The sequence below is a fragment of the Falco biarmicus genome, chromosome 9 (assembly GCF_023638135.1).
Source record: "Falco biarmicus isolate bFalBia1 chromosome 9, bFalBia1.pri, whole genome shotgun sequence".
In the NCBI taxonomy this organism is placed as follows: Eukaryota; Metazoa; Chordata; class Aves; order Falconiformes; family Falconidae; genus Falco; species Falco biarmicus.
This window is the reverse complement of record NC_079296.1, coordinates 38,124,638-38,146,788: the sequence shown is the minus strand read 5'-3', so window position 1 is coordinate 38,146,788 and position 22,151 is coordinate 38,124,638. Positions and strand designations below refer to the sequence as shown.

The window sequence follows — 22,151 nt, the reverse complement described above, 5'->3', positions numbered from 1 at the left end:
TGGCGCGGTCACGTGCCGTGTTTAAATCGCTCCCTGGGGGAGGGGGAGGGGGCCGCGGCGGAGGCGCTGCTGCGCGCTGCGCCGGGCGGGAGGGGGGCGGCGGTTGCTACTCCAAGATGGCGGATGAGGAGACTCCGCTCCTCCGCCCGCGCGACGGCGGCCTCGGCGGCGCGGCCGAGGGCCCCGAGCCCGCTCCGAAGCGCCAGCGCCTGGACTCGGAAGACGGCGGCGGCGGGCGGGACGCGGGGCCCGCCCAACGCCCGGACCGGGGCGCGGGGCCGCCGCTCGCCACCGCGGCGGAGCCGCCGTGCGAGCCGTGCGAGGGGGCGGCCGCGGCCGGCGATGGCGGCGGCCGGGCGGCGGAGGAGGACGAAGAGGTGGCGGCGGCCTGGAGCGGCGCGGACAATAGGGCCGGGCTGCGGGGCCTGCCCCGGGCGGAGCCGCAGCCGCGGCAGCGGGGCCGGGGGGAGGGGGCGGAGGCGGCGCCCGGCGAAGACGCGGCGGAGGCGGCCATTGGCTGCAGGCGGGCGCAGTGTTCAAACGGGGCGGCGGAGGCGCCGGCCCTGCATCCCGGTGAGGACCCCCCCCCTCCCCTCCCCCGCGCGGCCCGGCGGGACAGGCACCCGTGGCTGGGGGTGGCGGGCGCTCGGGGCCGGCTCCCCCCGCGGGCGCGGCGCCGCGGCAGCCGCCCGGAGGGCCCTGTGCCTGCCGCCGCCCGGGGCCGGCGCCGGGTGCGGGGACACGGCGCCGCGGCGAGCGGGTGCTCCGTGCGGGGGCGGCCGCCGCCCGGCTGAGCCGCACGCTGGATGCGAGCGGGGCGGGGGCTGCCGCCGCCGCCGGCTGACCCTGGCCGGGCCCGGTGCCGGTGGGCCCCTGTCAGAGCCCGGTGCCTTTTGCGGCGGTCTTCGCAGGAGGAGATCGGCTCGGTTCTCGCTTCTGAAAGCACTCATTTTGCTGTGTCGCTGGCAACAAGTTATTAAAAACGGAAAATCGTAAGCCCCGATTCCTTTTTGCAATTTCTGCCCGGGTAATTATTTGACTTATCTTTCTTGGAAACTTGCACAGGAGCAGCAGTCCTGAACAGTTCTTTAAAAAACTTCAAGTTACAGCCTTGTTTAAGATTTCAGCGACTGCAGCGCATAACGAAACCAGAATCTTCTAAAAAGTTTCTTTGCAGGTCGTGTTTGAAGCATACTGTTTGGGCAGTGCCGATGTGAAAACACCTTGCATTGCATTATTGAAGCAGATAGCTTTTGAGGGGTTGTTTTTTGGGTTTGGTTGGGTTTGTTCAGGTTTTTTTTTCATCTTCGGTTTTAAGGTAGTGCTTTGAAGAGACTTCTTAAAAGGTATAAGATACTGCATTCTGCCAGCAAGGGCTTTGCATTTTATCCCGGAATACAGTTAAAGATATTTTACCTTTAACTCCATAGCAAAACACGACAAAAAACTTCTGCATGTGCAAAACCAATTCAGAAAGGGAACAGAGCAGTGTGATAAGCCTGGAACAGCCTCAGTGTTTACAAACGTCATTGGAACCGCAGTCAAGCTAATGATACCTTAATCAGTGCCTTGTTTGAAGCCTTTTTCCTCAAGTTACTCAGGTCCTCAGGCATGTTTTGTTGCGGATTGCTTAGTTCTGGCAAGCATTCCCTTCAGTCCTTTGAGGAATCAAATGAATACCCAGGGAGTGTTACAGTTTAAACTGTTCCTTTAGCCTGCTTCGATCTGTCACAGTGTTTTTCAAATACAAGACAGCGTGACCTGTATGTGATGAGACTCTAATAATGTAAGCTTTCATTCTTTATACAGTAGACATGTCATTGTAGTAAAACTTGCAGTTCACGCTTACTGATGTGTACTAATCAACTTTTTTCTTCATAATGCTTTTTGCATAATATATTCACTGATTTAATGCATACTGAGATGGAAGTGAAATGCTGTACATACACAGGTTAATAATAAGAAATAGCGATGTCAGTGAGCACCTGTAGTCTCAGAAGAACAAGGCAGCGAGTACATAAAGCAAATACCTGTCCTCTACCTCTTTCCATTCTGTTTGGAATAAAGTATTTATGCCAGTAGGAAAGAACAGGACAGCACAGTCTCTAAATAAAATATGATGGTGTTTTGTGGTGTTTTTTTATTTAAGAGTAAAGTGAAGTAACCACGCTAAAATATTTTAGGGGTCTATTCAAACGGAAATTGAAAACTATTACAGTGATTCTTTGCTTCAGAGAGAATGACTGAAACTTGTTCTCCTTTGTTCATAGTCTTAAATTTTCAATAAATTAAGCTGCAGTTATTGTGGCTATTTCTAATAAGGCCAATAAAAAAAGTTTAGTAGTCTAAATTCTAATAAGCTGCTTGGGTTAAAATTTAGATTTCCCCTTAAACATTAGCTTAGTAATGCATGCTGTACGATAGGTATCTCATTCTTCTTTGGACTCCATCTAGATACATGATGAAGTTGGATTGAGTTACTCTGGCTTAAGGCCATGAGCTGAGCTGAGGTAACTGCAGTACTCCAAGCCAAACCCAGCTGCAGGGTAAAAGGATGAGATAAACTTAGTGAAGGTGATTCAAGGTAGCATATTTTCTGTCATAACTAAAATATCAAAGTGTGTATGTGGTTACCCATCGCAGCTCAGCTGCAAGATAACAGCTTAACAAAATTCTGTAACTTTGTTGTATTCAAATGTGTATCTGTGGGTTTCTTTTAAAATACTGTGCTCTTAAAACCTAGTCAAAGATTAGGCTATAAATGGTGACACACATTTTATCCTGTTTCTCAGTTAACTGAATGAAGGGAGAATTGTAAGAGAAAGGGATTTTTAATTGTACTTTTAAAGCATTTGGAGAGATACATATATTAAGTTACAAAATTCTTAAAGCCCAACACTTCACAGAATGAAAATTTCCCTAAGGTCAACATCCAGCCCACTGTGAAGCCCAGTATTAAGATAGCAAATCCTTCAGTAAACTACTGAAGGCTTGAAAGCTATCTGTAAACTCAAAAAAAAAAAAAGACATTTTGTGTGTCTAATAACAAAGCTGCCTATTTGTAATTCATTGCAATGAAATTTGAAAGCATACAATTTTAGGTTTGTGATATGTTTAAATATATATGTGTCATTTGGCTCAAGCATAACCCATCATTGTTGTCCTGTCTTGCAGATAACTTCCTTTTTAGTGATGAAATCATAGCCAATGGTTTTCACTCCTGTGATAGTGACGAAGATGACAGAGCCTCACATGCAAGTTCTAGTGATTGGACTCCGAGACCACGTATAGGTAGAATCCTGTCTAATGTTCTTAGATGCTGTTTGCCTTTGAATAGTTACTTAATTCTTCCTAGTCTTCAAATGATTTCTTCTATAGCAAAAAAATTTGTCAGTTACTGCTGTTGAGCAGCTTAGAGTTGTTAACTGTATTCTGTGTGCTATTTAAGGAGTTTTAAAATTAACCTCTTTAAACTTGGTTTGTTATGATTAAAAAATTGTCAATGTCTCTTTTTGTGTAGGAATCCTGTCACGATCCATCTTAAAAGCATACACACAGACTCACTGAATTGAACAGATTTATGGCATATTTCTGGCCTGTTTACTTGGTACTAATTCCTTAAGGAACAAGAAGATGATTCTTGTATTTTAGCCAACCCTTAGGGCTCACTGTCCTAAGTGTTAACATCAGTTTGGGAATTATTAGTCTGCATATATATTGCATATTAGCAGTTAGGAACACAGTAGAAAGCTCTTGCCTCACACAGGGACAAGATAACTTCTAAGGTCACCGGTGATTTGTGTGGGACAGTGGCTTCCAGGGTACAGAGGGGTTGGGGCTTTTTTGCCTTACACAGGCATGATAATACTACAGCATTCATTTTGCCAGTATTGATAAAAATAGCAGCAAGAAAACACATTATGATAACACAACATTCCACTCAAAATCTGCCAATATGTTGTCTTTGCTGATCCCTTATTACAGGATCACTCTTGGTACCTTTTCAGTAGATACGTTTAACAAACAGTTTTCTTTATATGTATTGTAACTGGCCTTAGTGATAGCTATTTGGGCCCTATTAGTCAGTTTAACTTCTTAAGATTTACTTATTTTTCCTCTGCTGCTCTAATCTCAAGTCTTTCTGGAAGGATTGATTTGAATCTGAAATTGTTAGTGTTAGATGACTAAAAGGACAACAACAATCCATGGACTAGTGGGCCCTATGTGTCTCTTTAGAGTGGTGTTTTTGATATGACTAGAAAGTATATGTATTATTTGTTGTCTCTTCAACTTACTACTGTAAATACCTTACAAAATGTTGGAAAAATACAATTGAAGCCATGAAATGGACGTACATTGTGAAAATCTTGTTGCTAAATAAGTGCACTTCTAAGACACATTGAGTTTGCAATGAGCTGGGATTTCTACCTTGACTCACTTGCTATGACATCCTCCATGAGTTAACATAAAATAGTAATAAATAAGTAAAAACCCTCGCTATACTATCACCTCAGAATTTAGACCAAAACATACACGGGTTTTGATGAATGAAGCACTAAATTGGATTAATAAAATTGTTGTAGTCTGCTGTAGCAAGCATTACTAAATGGGACAACGATCATAATAATCTGAAATACTTGACTCAATTTTTTTATTTTTAATTTTTTTTTAAATTTTCTTAGGTCCCTACGCTTTTGTGCAGCAGCATCTCATGTTAGGTACAGACCCACGGACAATTCTGAAAGACCTGCTACCAGAAACAATCCCTCCACCTGAACTGGATGATATGACACTGTGGCAAATTGTTATAAACATTCTTTCAGAACCACCAAAAAGAAAAAAACGAAAAGATATTAATACTATTGATGATGCTGTGAAACTTTTACAAGAATGCAAAAAAATAATGGTCTTGACTGGAGCTGGGGTATGTATTGCTGCAATGACAGTGAGAGAATTATGTAGACTGTTAAGTATTTCCCAGTGCTTTACAGCGTGCAGGTGATGTGACCCTCACAATGTTGTAATCAAATAGATGTGCTAGATGGGAAGAGGAAGCACAGCTATCCACTAGAATGATGCACACTGCAGGATTGAAGCTTAAGCTGGAAATCTCAAGATCTCTCTTCTTATAAGAAAACATTCTTAAAACATTTAAACTTTTAAAACAGCTGCTTCCATGCAAAATAGTTATGGAATAAGATCACATCTACCTGTTCCAGAACATTTTCTATCCTAGTCATTTTTTCATTTGAAGCAGAAGTTATGATTTTTTAAACAAAATGTCAACGGATCTCTTAAAATACCTGATGGAGCTACAGGAACTAGAATAATAGGACTCAAAGTAAAAAAAAAATAAAAAGTTTCTGTGTGTGAGGATTGTAAGAAGAGTATGATGAGGTTTCAGTAGACTGAATATTACTTTTAACATGTGCTGCTCTATGATGGTAATAAGATTACTCACTGTTTTACTGAAGAAGATTTTTAAACTGTTGTACATTTGCAGCTTTATACCCATGTACCAGAATATGATAGAAAAGTCGATCATTTTTTGCTTCTGTTGTTCATACACAGAGGGTAGGACACCATTCAGAAAAGATAAGTAATTCAAATCAGCTTGTTAGAAAAGTTCTACTACTTCTGTTACCCAGTCTTGCTCTTTCTATAATTGCCATCATACACATTTTTCCCCTCCTCTTCCCATAGTGTTTTGGGGTAGTCTGAGGCAATAAATTTTAGTCTTTATTGACTACTACAATGCTGTGATAAACAATGTTTATTTATCAAAAGGGGGTTATTCAGAAAAAGTAAGCCTTAGAAGTTACTGTGTTAGCATGTAAAAAAAAAAAACCAAACCAAAAAATCGGCCACTTTGTCCAAGCCTAAGTTGGCAGATCCATGAACACTTCCTAATCAAATTTAATGCAATTTTAAATTTTTGTTCACTTCTTATAGAACTTCCAGTAGTAAAAGTAAATTCTGGTGTCCTGTTACTAACTCTACAGGTTGTACCAAAGGGGTTTTTTTTGTCCAGTTGTCAAACGTTGTTTCTGTGCTGTCTCTCCTGCTTGTGATTTGGGAATTGTTGTATTGGTCAAAAAAAAAAAAAAAATAAAGGGGGAAAAAATGAAATGAAAAGAAAAATAAATACAGAGAACCCAGCCTGGTTTTGTTCTTAACGTCTCTGAGCACTGAGCATACAGAAATGTGGTTTCCCAAATAGGTTGTATCATAGCAACTCTTTATAGCCGAATATGTGGTAGTTTTGCTTATTTCAGATTGCAAAAATATATTTCAGGTGTCTGTGTCATGTGGAATACCTGACTTTAGATCAAGAGATGGCATCTATGCACGCCTTGCTGTAGACTTCCCAGACCTTCCAGATCCTCAAGCAATGTTTGATATAGAATACTTCAGAAAGGATCCCAGGCCGTTTTTTAAGTTTGCAAAGGTATGGTTTTCCAGCAGTTCTTATCTTGGTCAGTAAAGACAGATAATATTAAAAAGTATAAACCAGATATAAAACTATTCTGTTAACAAAATGGTATCTCTGTCTTTTCTTATAAACAAGATAGAAAAACATGGTAATATATTGAATTCATTTTAATGACAGACCTCATGCAGTGGCATAGGAACTCTCCTTGGGCACATCTTTGCAATGTATCAACTTTATATCCTCAGTGTTACTTGCATCATTGTATGCAACCAGGTATTAGCCTTACTAGAAATATTTAGCAACAATTTTTTTTTTAGCTTATTTTTACTGTTAGCACTGTAAGTTCATTATATATTCATCCATTCTAGATGATGTCTCTAATTTCAGGAAGGATAAATAAAAACTTGTAATTATTTAATCAAACCTCAATCATCTTGGCAGCTGTTACTTTCTCTGAAAAATGACAGAGTACGAGAAACTTTTGGCCAGCACATGAGTAATGCGGAAAGCTACATTTGAATTTGATGTGCTGTGGCATGCTCTTCAATAGAATACATTCTCATTTTAGCACTGTGTTTATAGTAAAGGGGACTGAAGCAGTTTCATGCACTAATAAGTTTGTTCTTGTTTCAGGTTTTGATATAGTTATTACAAGGATCTGTACATGTTACAGAATTAAACCCTTTTTGCAGGGACTGTGTTCGCTTAAAAGGGAGAACACAGTTGTTTGAAAGATGTAGTGATACTAAACAGTTTAAAAAGCAGGGACTACATCTCCAAGACAAGAAGGAACTGTAGAAGCTGTAGACATATGTACAAACCTGCATTTAGTCTGGAATTTCCCTGGGACAAAGAACAAAACCCCAAAATATTGTAAGAATTACTACAGGATCAGTAAGGACTTGTAAAAATCAATCACTAATAGTGCTCTTTCTTCCCTTTGCATGTAATTTATACTGCTGCACTATTTATTTTACAAAGATTGGAAAAGAAAAATCAATGCATTCTTCAGCTGCTTGGGGTTCTCTGAAAGCCTCCTATCCTCAGTTGTGTATACTCAGTTACTTGCTTTTTTAATATTAAAAAAAAAAGCCCCCAAAACCTTACAGCAAACAAACAAACCCAAAACTTACTTGAAGCCTGTTATACATAGTTTTTACCCAAATAGACCAAATCCAATTTGGCTTATACTTTCTTACTAAAATAATTTCTCCTTCTCCTTTTCTGTCCGTCAGCTCAGTTAAGAATATTGATTTCTTATTCCATGAAGTCTTAAGTTCCTTTAATTCTAGGGGCAAAGAAATGGCTGTATAAATTTGCAGAGCTCAGTGGCAGACCATGTCTTACTTCTTCAGACCAGGATATAAAAGCGGTTAGGACTATATGAATATCTGATTATAATTATAATAGTCTAGTCATAACCCAGTTAATAGCACTATTAGCAATCACTGCTCATTTTGCTGCAGTTTAACTCCAGAGACTCACGTAGCTTCAGAATTAGAAGTAACTTGAAATATTTTGGGGGAAAACCAAATGCTTTCATTTTAATAGTTGGGCTATACAGAGCTGAAGGCAGAGCCTTTACAAATATTAATTTAATAGTTCACTGTTGAGCTAGAACTTTTGGTTCAGCTTTGGCCAGTGTTAAAAGGCCAGTTGACTGTTCAGTGGTGAAAGTGACTGGAGAGCAGAGGGTCTGGAATTAAAGTGCCTCCCCTAAATGAGTGCTCCTGACCAAGAGCGATAGTGCTGCTGCTGCTGTTGTCCTCCTTGTTGCACAGCAACCAGAGGTACCACCCAGGTGGTCAGCTCAAGAAAGAGGCCTCTAGTGTGACGCTTTCAGCTGGGTGCCCACATTTATTTTTTCCTTTTGACAGGCTCCTTGTTCATTCACTGTGAGCAAACATGAAAACATTCTACAAAAGTGTCTACATTATTTCCTGTATGCTCTTTAGATACACCTACCTCTTCTACCTTGATTTAATGAAAGGGCTAAGAATCTGTCAGGCATAGCAGAACTGTTCTGCTAAGCCATATGGTTTGAACTTGATGACTATTGCTAAGTGGCTAAATTGGCAAAGCTGGTCTGAATACGACCGATCTTCCCCTTTATATCCAATGCCTTTCTGCTTTCTGGGCTTTCATCCTCTAGGAACAGCTGCTGATAATGCTGAGGAGTAAAAACTGCTTACACCAAACCAGAAGACCAGAATTAAAATTCCTCATGACATATTTGTGAGACTGCAGTTAAACCATGTATGTTTCTAATAACAAATATTGAGGTTACTTGACATATACAAAGGGGGGAAAAAAAAAAAGCTTTCCTATTTCACCATTCCCAAACCCCCAAAAATATCTAAATCTTGCTTTTATGTTGTGTGAAGAGCAAAACATCAACCTGCATGGAGCAATTCATCCTGACATGATTAGAAGCTCAGCTGTTGAAGGAAGAGTTGGATCTGGGAGAAATGGCAAAATGCAAAGGATTCCCAGAAAACATTAACTGCTGACATAATCATTATTGATAATATTTAGGTTTTTGTGAATTGCTGCAGTTGGAATAAAGACATTTACACTTTCTAATGTACTTCTGGATTCCCTAGGAAATCTATCCAGGACAATTCCAGCCGTCTCTTTGTCACAAGTTCATAGCTTTGATGGATAAAGAAGGAAAACTACTTCGCAACTATACTCAAAACATAGACACATTGGAACAGGTTGCAGGAATCCAAAGGATAATACAGTGTCATGGTTAGTGGTTTTAGTTTCACTTATTTTATATATAGGAATGATTTTTACTGGTGCATGTGACAAGGTAATAATTAGAATTAAATTATTTTTTCTAAAATTGGTATCTCTTGGCAACAAATATTCTGCTTTTAAAATGTTGATTTTTTTTTTAAGTAGCTGAAGTATTTAAATCAGAAGTTCAAGTGGAAATACTTCTTTCAGAAATTGTTAAACAGTGGTCTTTGTGTATCAGTGAAGATCCACACCCTGTCTGCACAAGCTTAGACCTTAACTTTTAAAATGTATTTGGTGTTTCTTTATGTATGAGAACATAGTGTGGAAATCCGTCTTTTCATAGGTCCCTCTTGCTGTCTGTCAATTAAATGGAGTTTGGCTGTTACCTCATTCTTTATTTAGGTTATATTCCATTGAAATCTTAAAACATCCTGACACTTCAGTGAATTTACCTCATGAATAAAATACTGTGGATTAATCACCAGTTCAGCTGAACTGAAGATCATCCTGTTACACCTTCCCCGTCATACACATTCTGTAATGATGATACCAAATTAAGTGGAATCTCTTAATTAGTTGCTTGATACGCTTTCCATTTCTAAGGACTTGCAAATATCAAGTTAAAAGTCCAAGGATTCATTTTTAAGGAAAGGATATAGAAAATTAGTTCTTCAAGTGCACGTTTGGATCATTTAGTAGACTTCTGACAAATAAATTGTTTAAAAGCAGCATTAGCATGTTTGTAAGACCTTTCTTATCTAATTCCACCTTTTCCAGGGACCAAACCCACTTGGTTTCCTTATCTGCAAAGCCTAGCTCAGCATCAGATTCGCCAGTTTTCTTTTTTCAGACAGAGTAAACACAGTGCTCTGTCATGGTGACCGTACAGCATGCAGTAGAATCCTACCTGTCAAATAATCCAGATCTGGTGCTAGTTTCTGTTTGTGCTGTGTCATGCATTTTCCTTTGGTTGTCATTCTGTATGAGGTATTTATCATGAACTTCTTACATGGTTGTGGTTTTGCACATCACGTCACACTCTAGCTTCCATTTTTTCAGTTGCACACCTACAGTATTAGATTTCAGACCATCTTCAGTGTACGTTCTTTATAAGTGGATTTTAAATTAAAAAGATTCTTTAAAAACATGCTATGAACTCTGAGATTTTGAGGCCTCCAGACATTAGTGAAGTTTTGAGCACATCGAGCTTTATCTGACATACAGTTATGTTGCTCTTCAACAAACGCTAGTTGACTAATGGTAAAAGAGAAACTGAAACCATTATGTAAGGGTGCATACTGCTATGTTCTGTCATTTTTGTCTAGCTGCGGCAATGGCACGTTTATGTGTGCCAAATGACAAGGAACCTTCTCATGATTTGGGAAGTCCATATATGAACCTTTGAACATATTTCACACTGCAGACTTACAGTAAAGTGGCTATTGTGAAAACCACTGTATCTTAGATGCATTTTCTGAATTTAAAATGGCTATTACAGTCGACCAGCATGTCTGGAATTAGATCCTTTTTCTTGCCATTGCTGTAGAAGAATGATCAGAGGTGGTGGCCTGCTGGCTACACATGACTCGTGCATGGAGCAGCATAACTTCTTAATCAACTACTGACGGTGAAAAATGAGAACTCAAGTACTAGAGTTGCAAGTAGGTAGCACCAAATGCCTCAGACAGTGTTAAGTCTGCTAGCCTGACAGACACAGCCCTAGCATACTGTATAAAGGCCTCAATTATTACTATAAACAAGTTACAATGAGCAAATAACTGTCATACTTCCTGTAGTTTTTGGAGTCCCTCGAGTTCTGGCAGCTGCAGTGCTGAGCAAGCGTTTCAGAAGCTGTGCACTTTCCACGCCAGCAGCGATCAGGCAAGCTGAACTGCCAGTTGTTCATAAACAATCTGCTCCAAGTTTTTCTGTGCTTTCACTCTTTTTTTCTTACCCAGATACAATATCCCCAAAGCATATTTTGATGATGTACTTAGCCCCAGAATCCCTTCATTTAGCAGTGTAAGTGTTGGTTGACTGCTGTGCATAGGTTATGAGCAGAAAACATCTTTGGTTTGGGTGGCTTAAAATAATGCTCCGGATAAAGTTTTGGTACCAGAGGTTTTTAACTGTTCTTCTGCAATGCTTTCAACATCTTAATGGTTACCTTTCTAAAAGTTTCCTTTTGAAGAGAGGCTTTTATACCCCCTTGTACATTGCTCAGTCACAGGGCTTGCTTACTTACAGGTGCTTTCGTATCACCATTAGAAATTAGATAGCTCCAGACTTTTACTGTATGAGTGACATATTCTAGCGCAGGGTCAAAGATCCCCGTTTTTTAATTTTCTTTTTTTACTCCTTGTTTCATGGTTAGGAGAAAGTCTGTCAATTTTTCCGTTTCATTCTTCAGCATTCTGTCAACTTCTAGCATTTTTCCTTCTGCAGATAAAAGGCCTTGTAGACTTCTCTCTCCTGGACAGATGCACACATAAAAGGCCACTCTGGTTTGCCACAGTGATTTCATACTCTATATTTTCATGTGTGTGTTAGCCACCCAATGCTTTCCCTTTAGACAGAGACAGACATGAATGCGCTACCACTTGGGCATCACCCTCAGTGGCTTCAGGAACAGGCCAGTTAGAGCTACCAAGTAGATGGATGGAGCAACAAACTTACAGTCTTGCCAAATAATTAACACAGTAGCTAAGCTGGATACCAGATTCAGAGCAGTATTTCAATTTTAACAATATAGCTGTAGCTTCTCACTTCTGCTGAAAGGAACAGTACTCCTATTCAGTTGCCTACAGTCAAGTCTTTACTAATGCATTTTCTTAGTTATTTTGCCCTACAGATTCTTGATTTCATGTGGGTTCTTTTTCAGCTGATGCTGTTTGCAGAGCTGTCGGCACTACTGTTAGTTGCGTAAAGAGAAAAGGGAAAGTTCTGTTTTCCCCTTGCAGTATATGCTTGTACAGGTTGGGGGAATGAGAGGACACAATATAATCTCTGTTGACATGCATGTGGTATATCACTACTCCTAAACCAAGATTTCTGTTAACATCTGGAACTACTTGTAGTACTACAAGTATCTCCTCCTAATTTTCCATTACTTTTTAATGACTGATTTTTATAGCACTGCAGCATAACAGCCTTTGTGTCAAAATAGCTTGCACAAAAAACCAAATCTGAATGACTGAAAATCCTTATTTCAACTGTACGGGTTTTTCCCCTCAGGTTCCTTTGCAACAGCTTCCTGCCTGATCTGTAAATACAAAGTTGATTGCGAAGTTGTTCGAGGAGATATTTTCAACCAGGTAAAAATTTTACTTTAACTCACTGCAGCTTTCTAATAAGTAATTCTCTCCAAAAAAACCCACAAAAAACCAAAAAAACAAAACAAAACACAACCCCACCCAACAAACTGAAAACCACAAAACACCAAACCCAAAACACCACACTTGGATTGCTTAAAGGATCTGCTTTTAAAAGGCTACGTTATCTTTGCATGTATTTCATAAAAGTGCCTATCTGCATTTTAGCATTTCCTCTAACACTTGAAAGTATACTCAGATGCTGTACTGCAAAAATTAGGTAATGGGAAGAAGCAGAACAAAACCATGAGTCCATTTTTAATGGCATCTCCGAGAAAAGTAGAGGTTAAAATGGTAAATAGCAGGTTGGATTTATACCTGTTTTATGTTAATCTCAACTCACAGTCACACTGAGAAAGCATTCTTATCTGTTTATAATATTGGTTGCTCTTTGAGCACCTACCTATGTTAAAAATATGTTTGAACAGTAGGTGATGCAAGGAGAAATTGCCAGCAGCCTCTGAGCAATGAAGAGGATCAAATGAAATGTCGAAGGTTGCTTTCTAGGAGTTCTGAACTACTCCATATTGTGAACTGCACACATCTGGGTGTGACGTGCCCCAGGGCCGAGGCAGGAATTAGTTCTGCTCTGGAAGAATGAACCTTTGGCTTGGAGAAACCCTCTTTGCTCTTCTTCCCCTTCTTTTGAAGGAACAGAAATAATGATTCTTTGGTCAAAGAGATCTTGTTTATACAAATGGAAAGGGACTCTCTTTTCTGCAGGCTCATGTTTTTTTGATAAATGCTTAGGTCCACAGTTGCAACTTTAGATGAGAAACATGGAAGCAATGTAAGTCCTTCAGGTATTACATTTGAAATGGAACCTGATGAAAGCCCTTTCAGAAGAGATGTTTGAGTTAAAGCTTTAAGAAATGTCAATCTCATAAGCCTGAAGCTTTGTAACACTGGAATATTGAATGTGAAATCTGGTTTATTTTGCTGTTAAGAATATTATTTTTGAGAATTTTTTATCTTACAGATGTTTGCTGTTCCTTTACCATCAAAGCCAGCTGATTGGAGTTTAAGATTTTTTCCTTCTAAACAGCCTTCCTAAGCATGTTGTAATTTTCTGTTTTGATTTTTAATGGTGAGGTCTCCGCTTCCCAACAACACTTTAGTCATTGTATGCTCATGTGCTGAACCAAACTTCTGCCCTGATGGCCCATACCTGCTGGTGGTCAGTAATGGAAGCATGGGGAAGTGGAGAGCAGAAGACTGTAGCAAAACTTTTGCATAATGAGAAAAAAAAAGAGTTCTTACTTCTGAGATAGGACTGAAGGAGCTTTTTACACTCAGTCTCTTAGCCTTAATCTTACAGTACTGTTACCAGGTATATCTTTCCAGGGCAGGCCCTAGCTGTAATACTGAATTATTTTCATAATGCAAAATAAATGTGGTTATTGCCAAGTATAATTTCACACAAGAAGAAATGGAGCTATTGAAAGAAAACATACCCTTCTTCCTTTATGCCTAAAAAAAATTGTTCTATTTGCCATCGTTATCTTTATTCCATAGCCTGCATTTCCCAAACCAGTACTATGCAGTTTCTTTTCCTGTTGCCTCTCTAGAATATAGAATTTGGTTCTTTTGATATCTATCAAAAGAAACTTTTTCTGTACTTATGAAACAAAACACTGTCCATTTCAACAGCTTTGTTCTCTTAACAAGTCCTCCTTCAGAAAAATGGTTTTGGCACCTGGGTCCTAATAGGTAGTCCAGTTTCTGGTCTCTGCAGTCCTACACTGCTTGAAAGTTCAGTTATACAAGGCTCCAGGTCCTTAGGTTTCCCTAAAAATACTACCTTTCTTTTGCTCTGGTCCTTTCCCTGATGGTCATAAGTGCTTCACAAGGAAGTGAGTCTAGCTAGCATCTTTCTGCCAGGATTTCCTTTCAGCATATTATGGACTGAGAATTGTTTGAGGTCATCTGTTTAGAAAACTACAAATTTCTTGTTGCTGCTCCATTGTTTTGCCACTTCCAAGATAACTTGCTAGGTCCCTGTGTAGCATGATTCTTTGTCTTGGTTGCTGTATACAAGCATCCTGCTGGATGAGAAGCAGTAGCTATACATCACACATAGAACTTCCGAGTAAAACAATTGTCAGTCGCTTCCAAAAGTATCACTTTTACTTTGCTTTTGACTATTTTAGTCAGTTTCAAGAAATAGTGAAAGGGTCTCAGATTTAGGAAGAAAAGGCCCAAGAAATGGAAAATGCACACCAGTTCTTGGATATTATTAAGCCTACGTAGTCTTTACTAATCTTGTTTTTGATGTACAGATAACATCAATAGTCAATGAGAAATTCCATTTCTCTTTCATTAGACAAATACATCACCAGAGGTGGTGGTGGGATTTTGGGGAAATGCTCCTTCTGGAGGGAAACAGGACCCTAGGCAATTGAGTGGCCAGTTATCTAGCTTTAACTTCTTGGTATCAATGTCAGCTCTTGGAATAGATCTTCCCCTTTACTGAAAACCTTCCTGAGAATTAGCAGAGAAGCTGGTGAGTAGTGTAGTGTTGAATGAACCCATTTCTGGGCCCATTACAGGGACTCAAGTGATTTGGATAGGGACATCAGTTCCTTTACTATGATCCACTAAGTCACAAATCATTGGACTTCCTGGGAGAAATTATAGAAATGGAGTTTATACTACTTGGTCTTTTTAAATTTAAAGTTAGAGGTTGTCTTCATTTTATCTTCCTCCTAATACAAAGCAAATTATTTTCCCTTCTTAAGCTTCCAACTGAAAGTGCAAAAGCATCACTAACATCAACAGAAGAGACAGCAGGGTAAAAATCTTCAGAAAAGTTTAAGCTGTTTGTGCATTATGAGCTGTCTTTCTGATACATAAGGTTCCAAGGGAAAAGTTCAAGATTCATTCCACCCATCTGCTCCTTTTTCAGGAATTCTTTAGTTGTTTTCCCTTGGGCACTAGCACATGGTGAAGGTTTCCTCCATACCAAATCCCAATTCTTGTGCCATATTGCTGCTTATGCATCCCTCCCACAAGGTTTTCTTCAAAGGAGAATTGATTCTTTGTTTGAAGGCTTAAAGTTTTGGGAAAGGTCTTTGACACTAGAGGAAGGCCTTTTACTTGGGATGTTTTCTCATTTGGAAAGCATTGTCTTTTGTCCTGCTGTAGGCATCCATAAACTGGTTCTTTGATTTAAACCTTCTAAGTTCTGTATTACTTTTTCTGCATATGTTCTCCGTACAAAAGGGAGTTGTTGGCATTTAAATGTCACTTTTCATATATTTTCCTGTTACAGTAGCTAATACACATCCCTTTACACCTTCACATAGCACTAATTTGCTTGTGATGACTGCTATACGACTGCAGTTATGTTTAGCTCCTTAGATTTTATTCTGGGGTATTGTATTTAACACTACGGCTAAGAAGATGTGAACTATTTGAAAGAAAAGTTGCCCAGTAGTAATTGAAGTACTGTCTGTACATAGATCAATCACCACCTTGTTTTTCTTCTCTCTGAAAAAGTCTTAAGATAGGAAAGAGTTGAAAGAGGTCCCAAAGATCAGAAAATCCTCTCTTTTCGGGAGGAAAGGAAGCATACTTCGCCACAAACATAACTCTCACCCACTTTAAGTGAGCAAGGATTCTTCTCTTTTTTTGGATGAATTGGAAAAGTTTAAAATAGAGACCAAACAAAAGTTCTTTCCTATGTTCTTGTCCTGTATGCTTTTTGGTAGCCACCTGCTACAGTTCCATGTTGCTTTTTGTGTGAAACACCATACCCTTTCAGGAGAGGAGAAAGTAGAGCAGTGAAGGTCTGCAACACACCCTTTGATTAGGAAGGATTTTATATCAGATCCTACAGTGGAAAATGACCGTGAAATTGTAAGGTTTTGCTCTGATTAAACAGAGAAAAATATATTCCTATCAAACAGGAAGTAGTTACTCACTGGTGCTGAGCATGACTTCTGGATTTTGGCTTAGTTGTCAGACAAAGACCGGTGGTATAGATCTGTGTGGTTTCTCCCTTCTGACTTAAGAGGACTCCCTCTTTATTCCTGCTGTAGTTTTATTTCGGTGTGCAGCTGCTGCAGGCTAGGGTAAGAAATGTAATATCTGAATATCCACAGAAAAATGGAGTGAGGAAATATCACTGAAACTTCCTTGTCTTTTGCCAAAATAAGTTACTGTGAATTGCTAAAGTCTGAGGTTTTCAAGGGCACAGCCTTGAACTGTAGTAATAGAAACTGTTCTAACACAGGTTGTACCTAGATGTCCCAGATGTCCACCTGATGAACCGCTCGCTATCATGAAGCCAGACATAGTGTTCTTTGGAGAAAACTTACCCGAGCAGTTTCATCGCGCTATGAAGTATGACAAAAATGAAGTTGATCTCCTTATTGTCATTGGGTCTTCACTGAAAGTAAGACCAGTAGCATTGATTCCAAGTAAGTTACTATCTCTGGTAATATTTTCTTCCAAAAATTTTGGATCAAAAGAAATTCTCAGTTAAGAGCTCCAAGAAATGCTTTTGGCTCAATTCAGTGAAGAAACTAGAGTATGCATCTAGTTTTCCAAGATGAAAATTGATTATCTCTCTAAAGCTGAAATGCAAAATAGAGAAAGTAACAAATTCCAAGTGCTTTTTCTACACTCCAGGCAAATATCAAGGTAACAAAATGATAATCTGAAAAAGCTACTCCCCTAAAACTTGAATGACTTTGTTCCGAGATTCAGTTCATGCCCCTCCCTGCTTGCAGTGTGCTGTCAGACTTACTTGAAAGATTTAGAAAGGAATCATCTTTAAGAAGATAAATGTAGTGTCAAACAAATCAGATCAAGTACATCAGGTGTCCAAGTTGTAGCTTATTTTAAAGTCAGAACTAAATGATACACAGTGTGCAGTATATAATGTGTCACTATTTGGATCCTTAGCTTTTAAAAGTGATGTGGAAAAACATCTCTAATATATGTTATAGAAAAATGCACTTTAGGAAGGCTGAGAAAATACCGTGACAGTGATTTATTTGCCTACCAAGTGCTAGACTTACTAGTACTAAAAAATTCTCATGTGTAAGCCTAAGGAGGACATGTGCTTAGCATCTGCTCTTAACTGGGAACAGTACCGCATCTGTGACCCTCGTAGTAACATCCTTTTCACCTAGTGTTTAAGCTGATGGGAAATGCCTAAGGACTGGAAAGTTAAGATCCACTACACAAACCATTGCTCTTTCTGTGCCCTTCAACTGGATTTCGTTAGTTGGTTATCTTGAGGAATCAGTGCTGCATTACCAAACGGATGCGTTTTGGAAGCCTAAACGTCAGAGATGGGTTGAGCAACCCTGTATATAGTGTATATACAGCTTGTACCTGGAAACATTTTGACCTAATTAAGGGGGTGTCATTTACCAGCAGTAGATTCTTCATGGCACTTTGGTACATACAACGAATGCACAAAATCAACATTATTCTTCTAAGAGATTACAGTTCTAATTTTAGTAATCTTTTTCACACTTGACCAAACATTGCCGTAGTCAATATCACAAAGTGCATGTGTTTCTCAGTGATTGAGTAGAGGAACACTTTTTACTGGAAAAAAAAAAGAGGGGAAAAAAGTCTAGATAGGCTACAGTAAACACAGCACCACAGACTGCTGTTAAATTTGGGATTTGCTTGTCTTCTTCCCGATCTGTCTGATTTGGTCTTGTTACAAGTGAAGGTATGAAGAGAAGTCTGAGGAATCAAGCTTTCTAAGTAGATCTCTGCTGAAATTAAAACTGAAGTGACTAGCTTTAAATTTTCTTTTCTATATATAGGTTCCATCCCCCATGAAGTGCCTCAGATCTTAATTAATAGGGAACCTTTGCCTCACCTACACTTTGACGTGGAGCTTCTTGGAGACTGTGATGTTATTATTAATGAATTATGTCAAAGGCTAGGTAGCGAATACACAAAACTTTGCTACAACTCGGTAAAACTTTCAGAAATAACAGAAAAGCCTCCACGAACGCACAAGGAGCTCGAACTGCACTCATCTGAGCTACCGCCTACCCCTTTAAACATTTCAGAAGACTCTAGTTCACCAGAAAGAATGACCCCACCAGATACTTCAGTGGTGTCTTCAGAACACCCAGCTGAATGTAAGGTAGAAGACTGTGATCCTGTGTCAGAAACTAAAGGGACCTGCACAGAGGAAAAGCTTCAGGACACACAGACATCATCAGAAAACCCTGAAGATCCTACTAGTGAACTGATGAACTCTGAAACAATGAAGGAAAATGGATCTAACAATGGAGAAAATAAAGGAAAAAATGAAATACTGAAGAAGTGCTGGGTAAACAGATCTGCGAAAGAACAGATTAGCAAAAGGCTGGATGGTAAGTGTTAACTCATTTCAGTATTTTGCATTTTTTGGCAAAGATGTTTATTCCAGACTTAACTTTAAAGCAATAAATAAGTTATCCTTGATGGAATCAGTGGGTTTTGGTGGTTATTTTTGTTCAGACTAGTGTCCACACAACTCACAATTGTATCATTTATTTCTTTTGAAGAAGCTGATAGGAATTCTTTTTGTAATTCATAATGGCTTTTATAATCAGTTATTATATACTCACTGAAAAGATCAAAGTTTTGGAGGTTGAAGGTAGATATAAAAAAATACATGAGTTTCTAACATTTTCAAATGCATTTTCAGAAAAAATAGTTTGATCCTTAAGTGGTAAGAAGCTGGTCCACTAGGTCATGATTTGGTAAGGCAGTAGAACTAAGAGATGGAGTCATGATAGGAGCTGAAAAGCAAGTCTCACAGCTGGACCCAGGCAGATTTTGAAGGAAACTTTAGCCTTTCCAAGGAAGCCTTCCAGTATGCTGTCTCTTAACTGATGCAAGGAGCTATCACACTAGAAAATCAGTGTGGATGAAGAACCAGGTATTAAATTGCAACTTTCTAAAGCAAACACTGTTCTTAAACTTTGTCAAATACTCTGTGCAGTGGGTTCTAGTGCTGTTACAAGTAATGGAAATCTAGCTGCGAATACATGTACCAATGAAAAAAGCTGCTAAGCACTGAAGAGTTTAAATGCTTTTTTTGCGTCAGAGGGAGGGAGGAGAAGGAACACTGAGCTTTTCAGTGAAGCATTTGTTTTGTGCTTCATAATAAATACACATACATTGAAATAAATGCATTTTGAATGTAATCTGTTGGTTACGTGTCACTGTGGAAAAGACATACATGCCAGGTACCTTTTAACCAGAAGTCTGCAAGATCTTGTACGAATTATTTATTTTAGCCTTTTATTGACTTCTGAAATTCTGTTTCAGGTACTCAGTATCTATTTTTACCACCAAATCGCTATATTTTCCACGGTGCTGAGGTATACTCAGATTCTGAAGATGATATCATATCTTCTAGCTCTTGTGGGAGTAGTAGTGAAAGCGGTTCATGTCGTAGTCAGAGCTTAGATGTGGAAGATGAAAGTGAGATCGAAGAGTTTTACAATGGCATAGAGGATGAGGATGCTCCTGAAAGGGAAGAGGAACCCGGATTTGGGGAAGATGGAGTTGAACAAGACGAATCGGCAGCTGATGAGTCATCTTACACAAATGAAGCTGCAGGGACTGATCATCCAGGCAACAAGTTGTGAAGTGATCACTGACTGGTTACAGGAACTTCCCACCAGCATTAGGAGCTTTGGCATGTCAGAATGAATGTTTACGTCTGGATTTAGCGCAACAAAAACATAAGGATGTAGTGTTTATAAATAACTAAAACAGATTTTCATGCTTAGTTTTTTACCTTTTTCAATAAAATTCTATTACTGCACACTCAACACTAACTCATCTTTTTTTTTTTAAGGTACTAGGAATATCTAAACAATTGTCACTATGTTCACTTTTAAGTTCATCTGTCTGATTAGGCATCCATGTATATAATACATATTTTTGCTTAATGAATTTCAGCTTATATTATTTTTAAACAGTTTTGAAAAAGCCATTGGAATGTTAACTAATATAAAGGGAACAGCTAATTTAGACCAAAGAATGGTATTTTCACACCTCTTGCTTTGTAACCGTTCGGTTTATTTAAAACCTTCTCACACTTCTGCTAAACTTTTCATTCTTGGCTAGTCCATCATTAAACACTGGCATTTTCCAAGACCTACTGTGGCAGCTAATCTTTTGCTTTAACAAGTTATCTTGTATGTTTGAGACACATTTAGATGCAAGTAGATAGTTAAATGGAAACAAGACAGCCAGCACTTGAGAAGTCCTATGGTTTTTAGGCTGATAAGAAGTGCTGTGAAAATGCTTAGGTTACTGAGTTCAATACTTCCTGTGGATATGAAGCAATGTTGATCTTGGCTCCTTAGCAATTTAATACTGGTATTTTAAACAAAATGGATCCCCCATAGTAGAAGTTTTTCATGTCGTACAAAAGTCAAACATAGTGCAGCTTGCATTAAAAACAGCATTTGATAAGTTGCCAAGACTCTTAATGTGGAAGCCAGGCTGAGTTCAGAATGCCGTTTCTACCAGCATGGGAGAAGGTGCAAAAAAAATAAGCTCTTCCTTTGTACTTAGATGCAACAAAACCAGGAGAAACTAATTCAAGTACTGAGAGCCTCTGCTTATACCGCTGCGTGGATAAAACACAGATAAATAACTTAACCTGGAAGCACGCTGTTTTGAGGTCATGTCTCAGGTTGGGAAAATAATTTTCCACCTGCTAGCTCCACCATGCATGTTAAAAGCAAAGTAGCTACCAAAATTACTGCATTGTATATTCAAGTGCTAGGCTGCCTTACAACTGAGTGTTGCAAACGTTCAAGTGCAGATTGTTTCCAGGCCTTCAGAACTATTTTGTTAAATTGCACAGTGCAGTAGTAAGTGAAACAGCATTTTTCTATAAACCACTTTTTCAACATTGGCCCAAATAAACTCTATGATGTAGATTATTCATATACTTTGCTTTAATATTTATTACATTTTGGAAGATGTATAGTAGCTGTTCTTTGAACACAAGATCCATCAGTTAATAAATATTTAAGAACAGCCTCCTGTATTCATCAGAAAATGTTGGCATGTTATCTCATTGTCCAAATTTAATACAGCTCTTACTTGGCTACACTAAAGAATGCAATATGTTTAGTTTTCACTTGCATGTCACAATGTATTAGTTTGTGCTATAGGAGATATTTTAAATTGAAATACTTTGTTTTAAATTATTTTTACAGTGAGGATTGTTTTCTGCTCTTTTATATTGTATATAGTGTCTTTTATGTAATCTACTGGCATATGTTTTGTAGAAGACTGTTTAAAATGACTGGCTATCTTCCTGCAACTTTTGAAATACAAACCCAGTGTTTTATACTCGTACACTTTGTTCTGAAGTCTATTAAAATTGTCATTTGATTTCTGGTTTCTCTTAATTTCTAGTCAGATCTTAAAGGCTTCACAAAAGAGGCCCTATGAAGTCAAGCTATACCCTAGCTACTGTAAGGCATTATATAGTAAATCACTTTTTTCCATCTGCCCCCTTGGGGGAAAAAAAAGCCTGACTGAAGCTACTCTGCACTGTCTCTGGTAAAATGGCCTCCTAAACCACAATGGAATGTTGTCCTTCAGAAAAC

General features: G+C 39.0%; 1 protein-coding gene across 7 annotated transcripts; it reads left to right on the top strand.

Annotated features, from left to right (window-relative positions):
• The first annotated feature begins 58 nt into the window (after positions 1–58).
• On the top strand, positions 59–21,933 carry SIRT1 (sirtuin 1). 7 transcript variants are annotated; one of them, XM_056352592.1, is made up of 10 exons: positions 602–992; positions 1,431–1,786; positions 3,175–3,291; positions 4,683–4,924; positions 6,296–6,448; positions 9,037–9,184; positions 12,413–12,492; positions 16,784–16,970; positions 18,339–18,899; positions 19,843–21,933. In XM_056352592.1, the coding sequence occupies exons 4-10, from the start codon at positions 4,712–4,714 to the stop codon at positions 20,163–20,165; spliced, it is 1,665 nt and encodes a 554-aa protein (XP_056208567.1). In that variant the 5' UTR covers positions 602–992; positions 1,431–1,786; positions 3,175–3,291; positions 4,683–4,711; the 3' UTR covers positions 20,166–21,933. The 7 variants fall into 7 exon arrangements, with proteins under 7 accessions (XP_056208565.1, XP_056208564.1, XP_056208567.1 ...); XM_056352590.1 differs by lacking the exons at positions 602–992; positions 1,431–1,786; positions 19,843–21,933 and adding exons at positions 59–573; positions 19,217–19,828; XM_056352589.1 differs by lacking the exons at positions 602–992; positions 1,431–1,786 and adding an exon at positions 61–573.
• The last annotated feature ends 218 nt before the right edge of the window (positions 21,934–22,151 follow it).

Bases quoted from the DNA above. Each gene is read 5' to 3' on its own strand.
- SIRT1 (XM_056352589.1), top strand. From the start codon at position 117: ATGGCGGATGAGGAGACTCCGCTCCTCCGCCCGCGCGACGGCGGCCTC. The intron at 574-3,174 runs GTGAGGACCCCC...CCTGTCTTGCAG, and splicing joins GGCGCCGGCCCTGCATCCCG to ATAACTTCCTTTTTAGTGAT. The intron at 4,925-6,295 runs GTATGTATTGCT...AATATATTTCAG, and splicing joins TGGTCTTGACTGGAGCTGGG to GTGTCTGTGTCATGTGGAAT.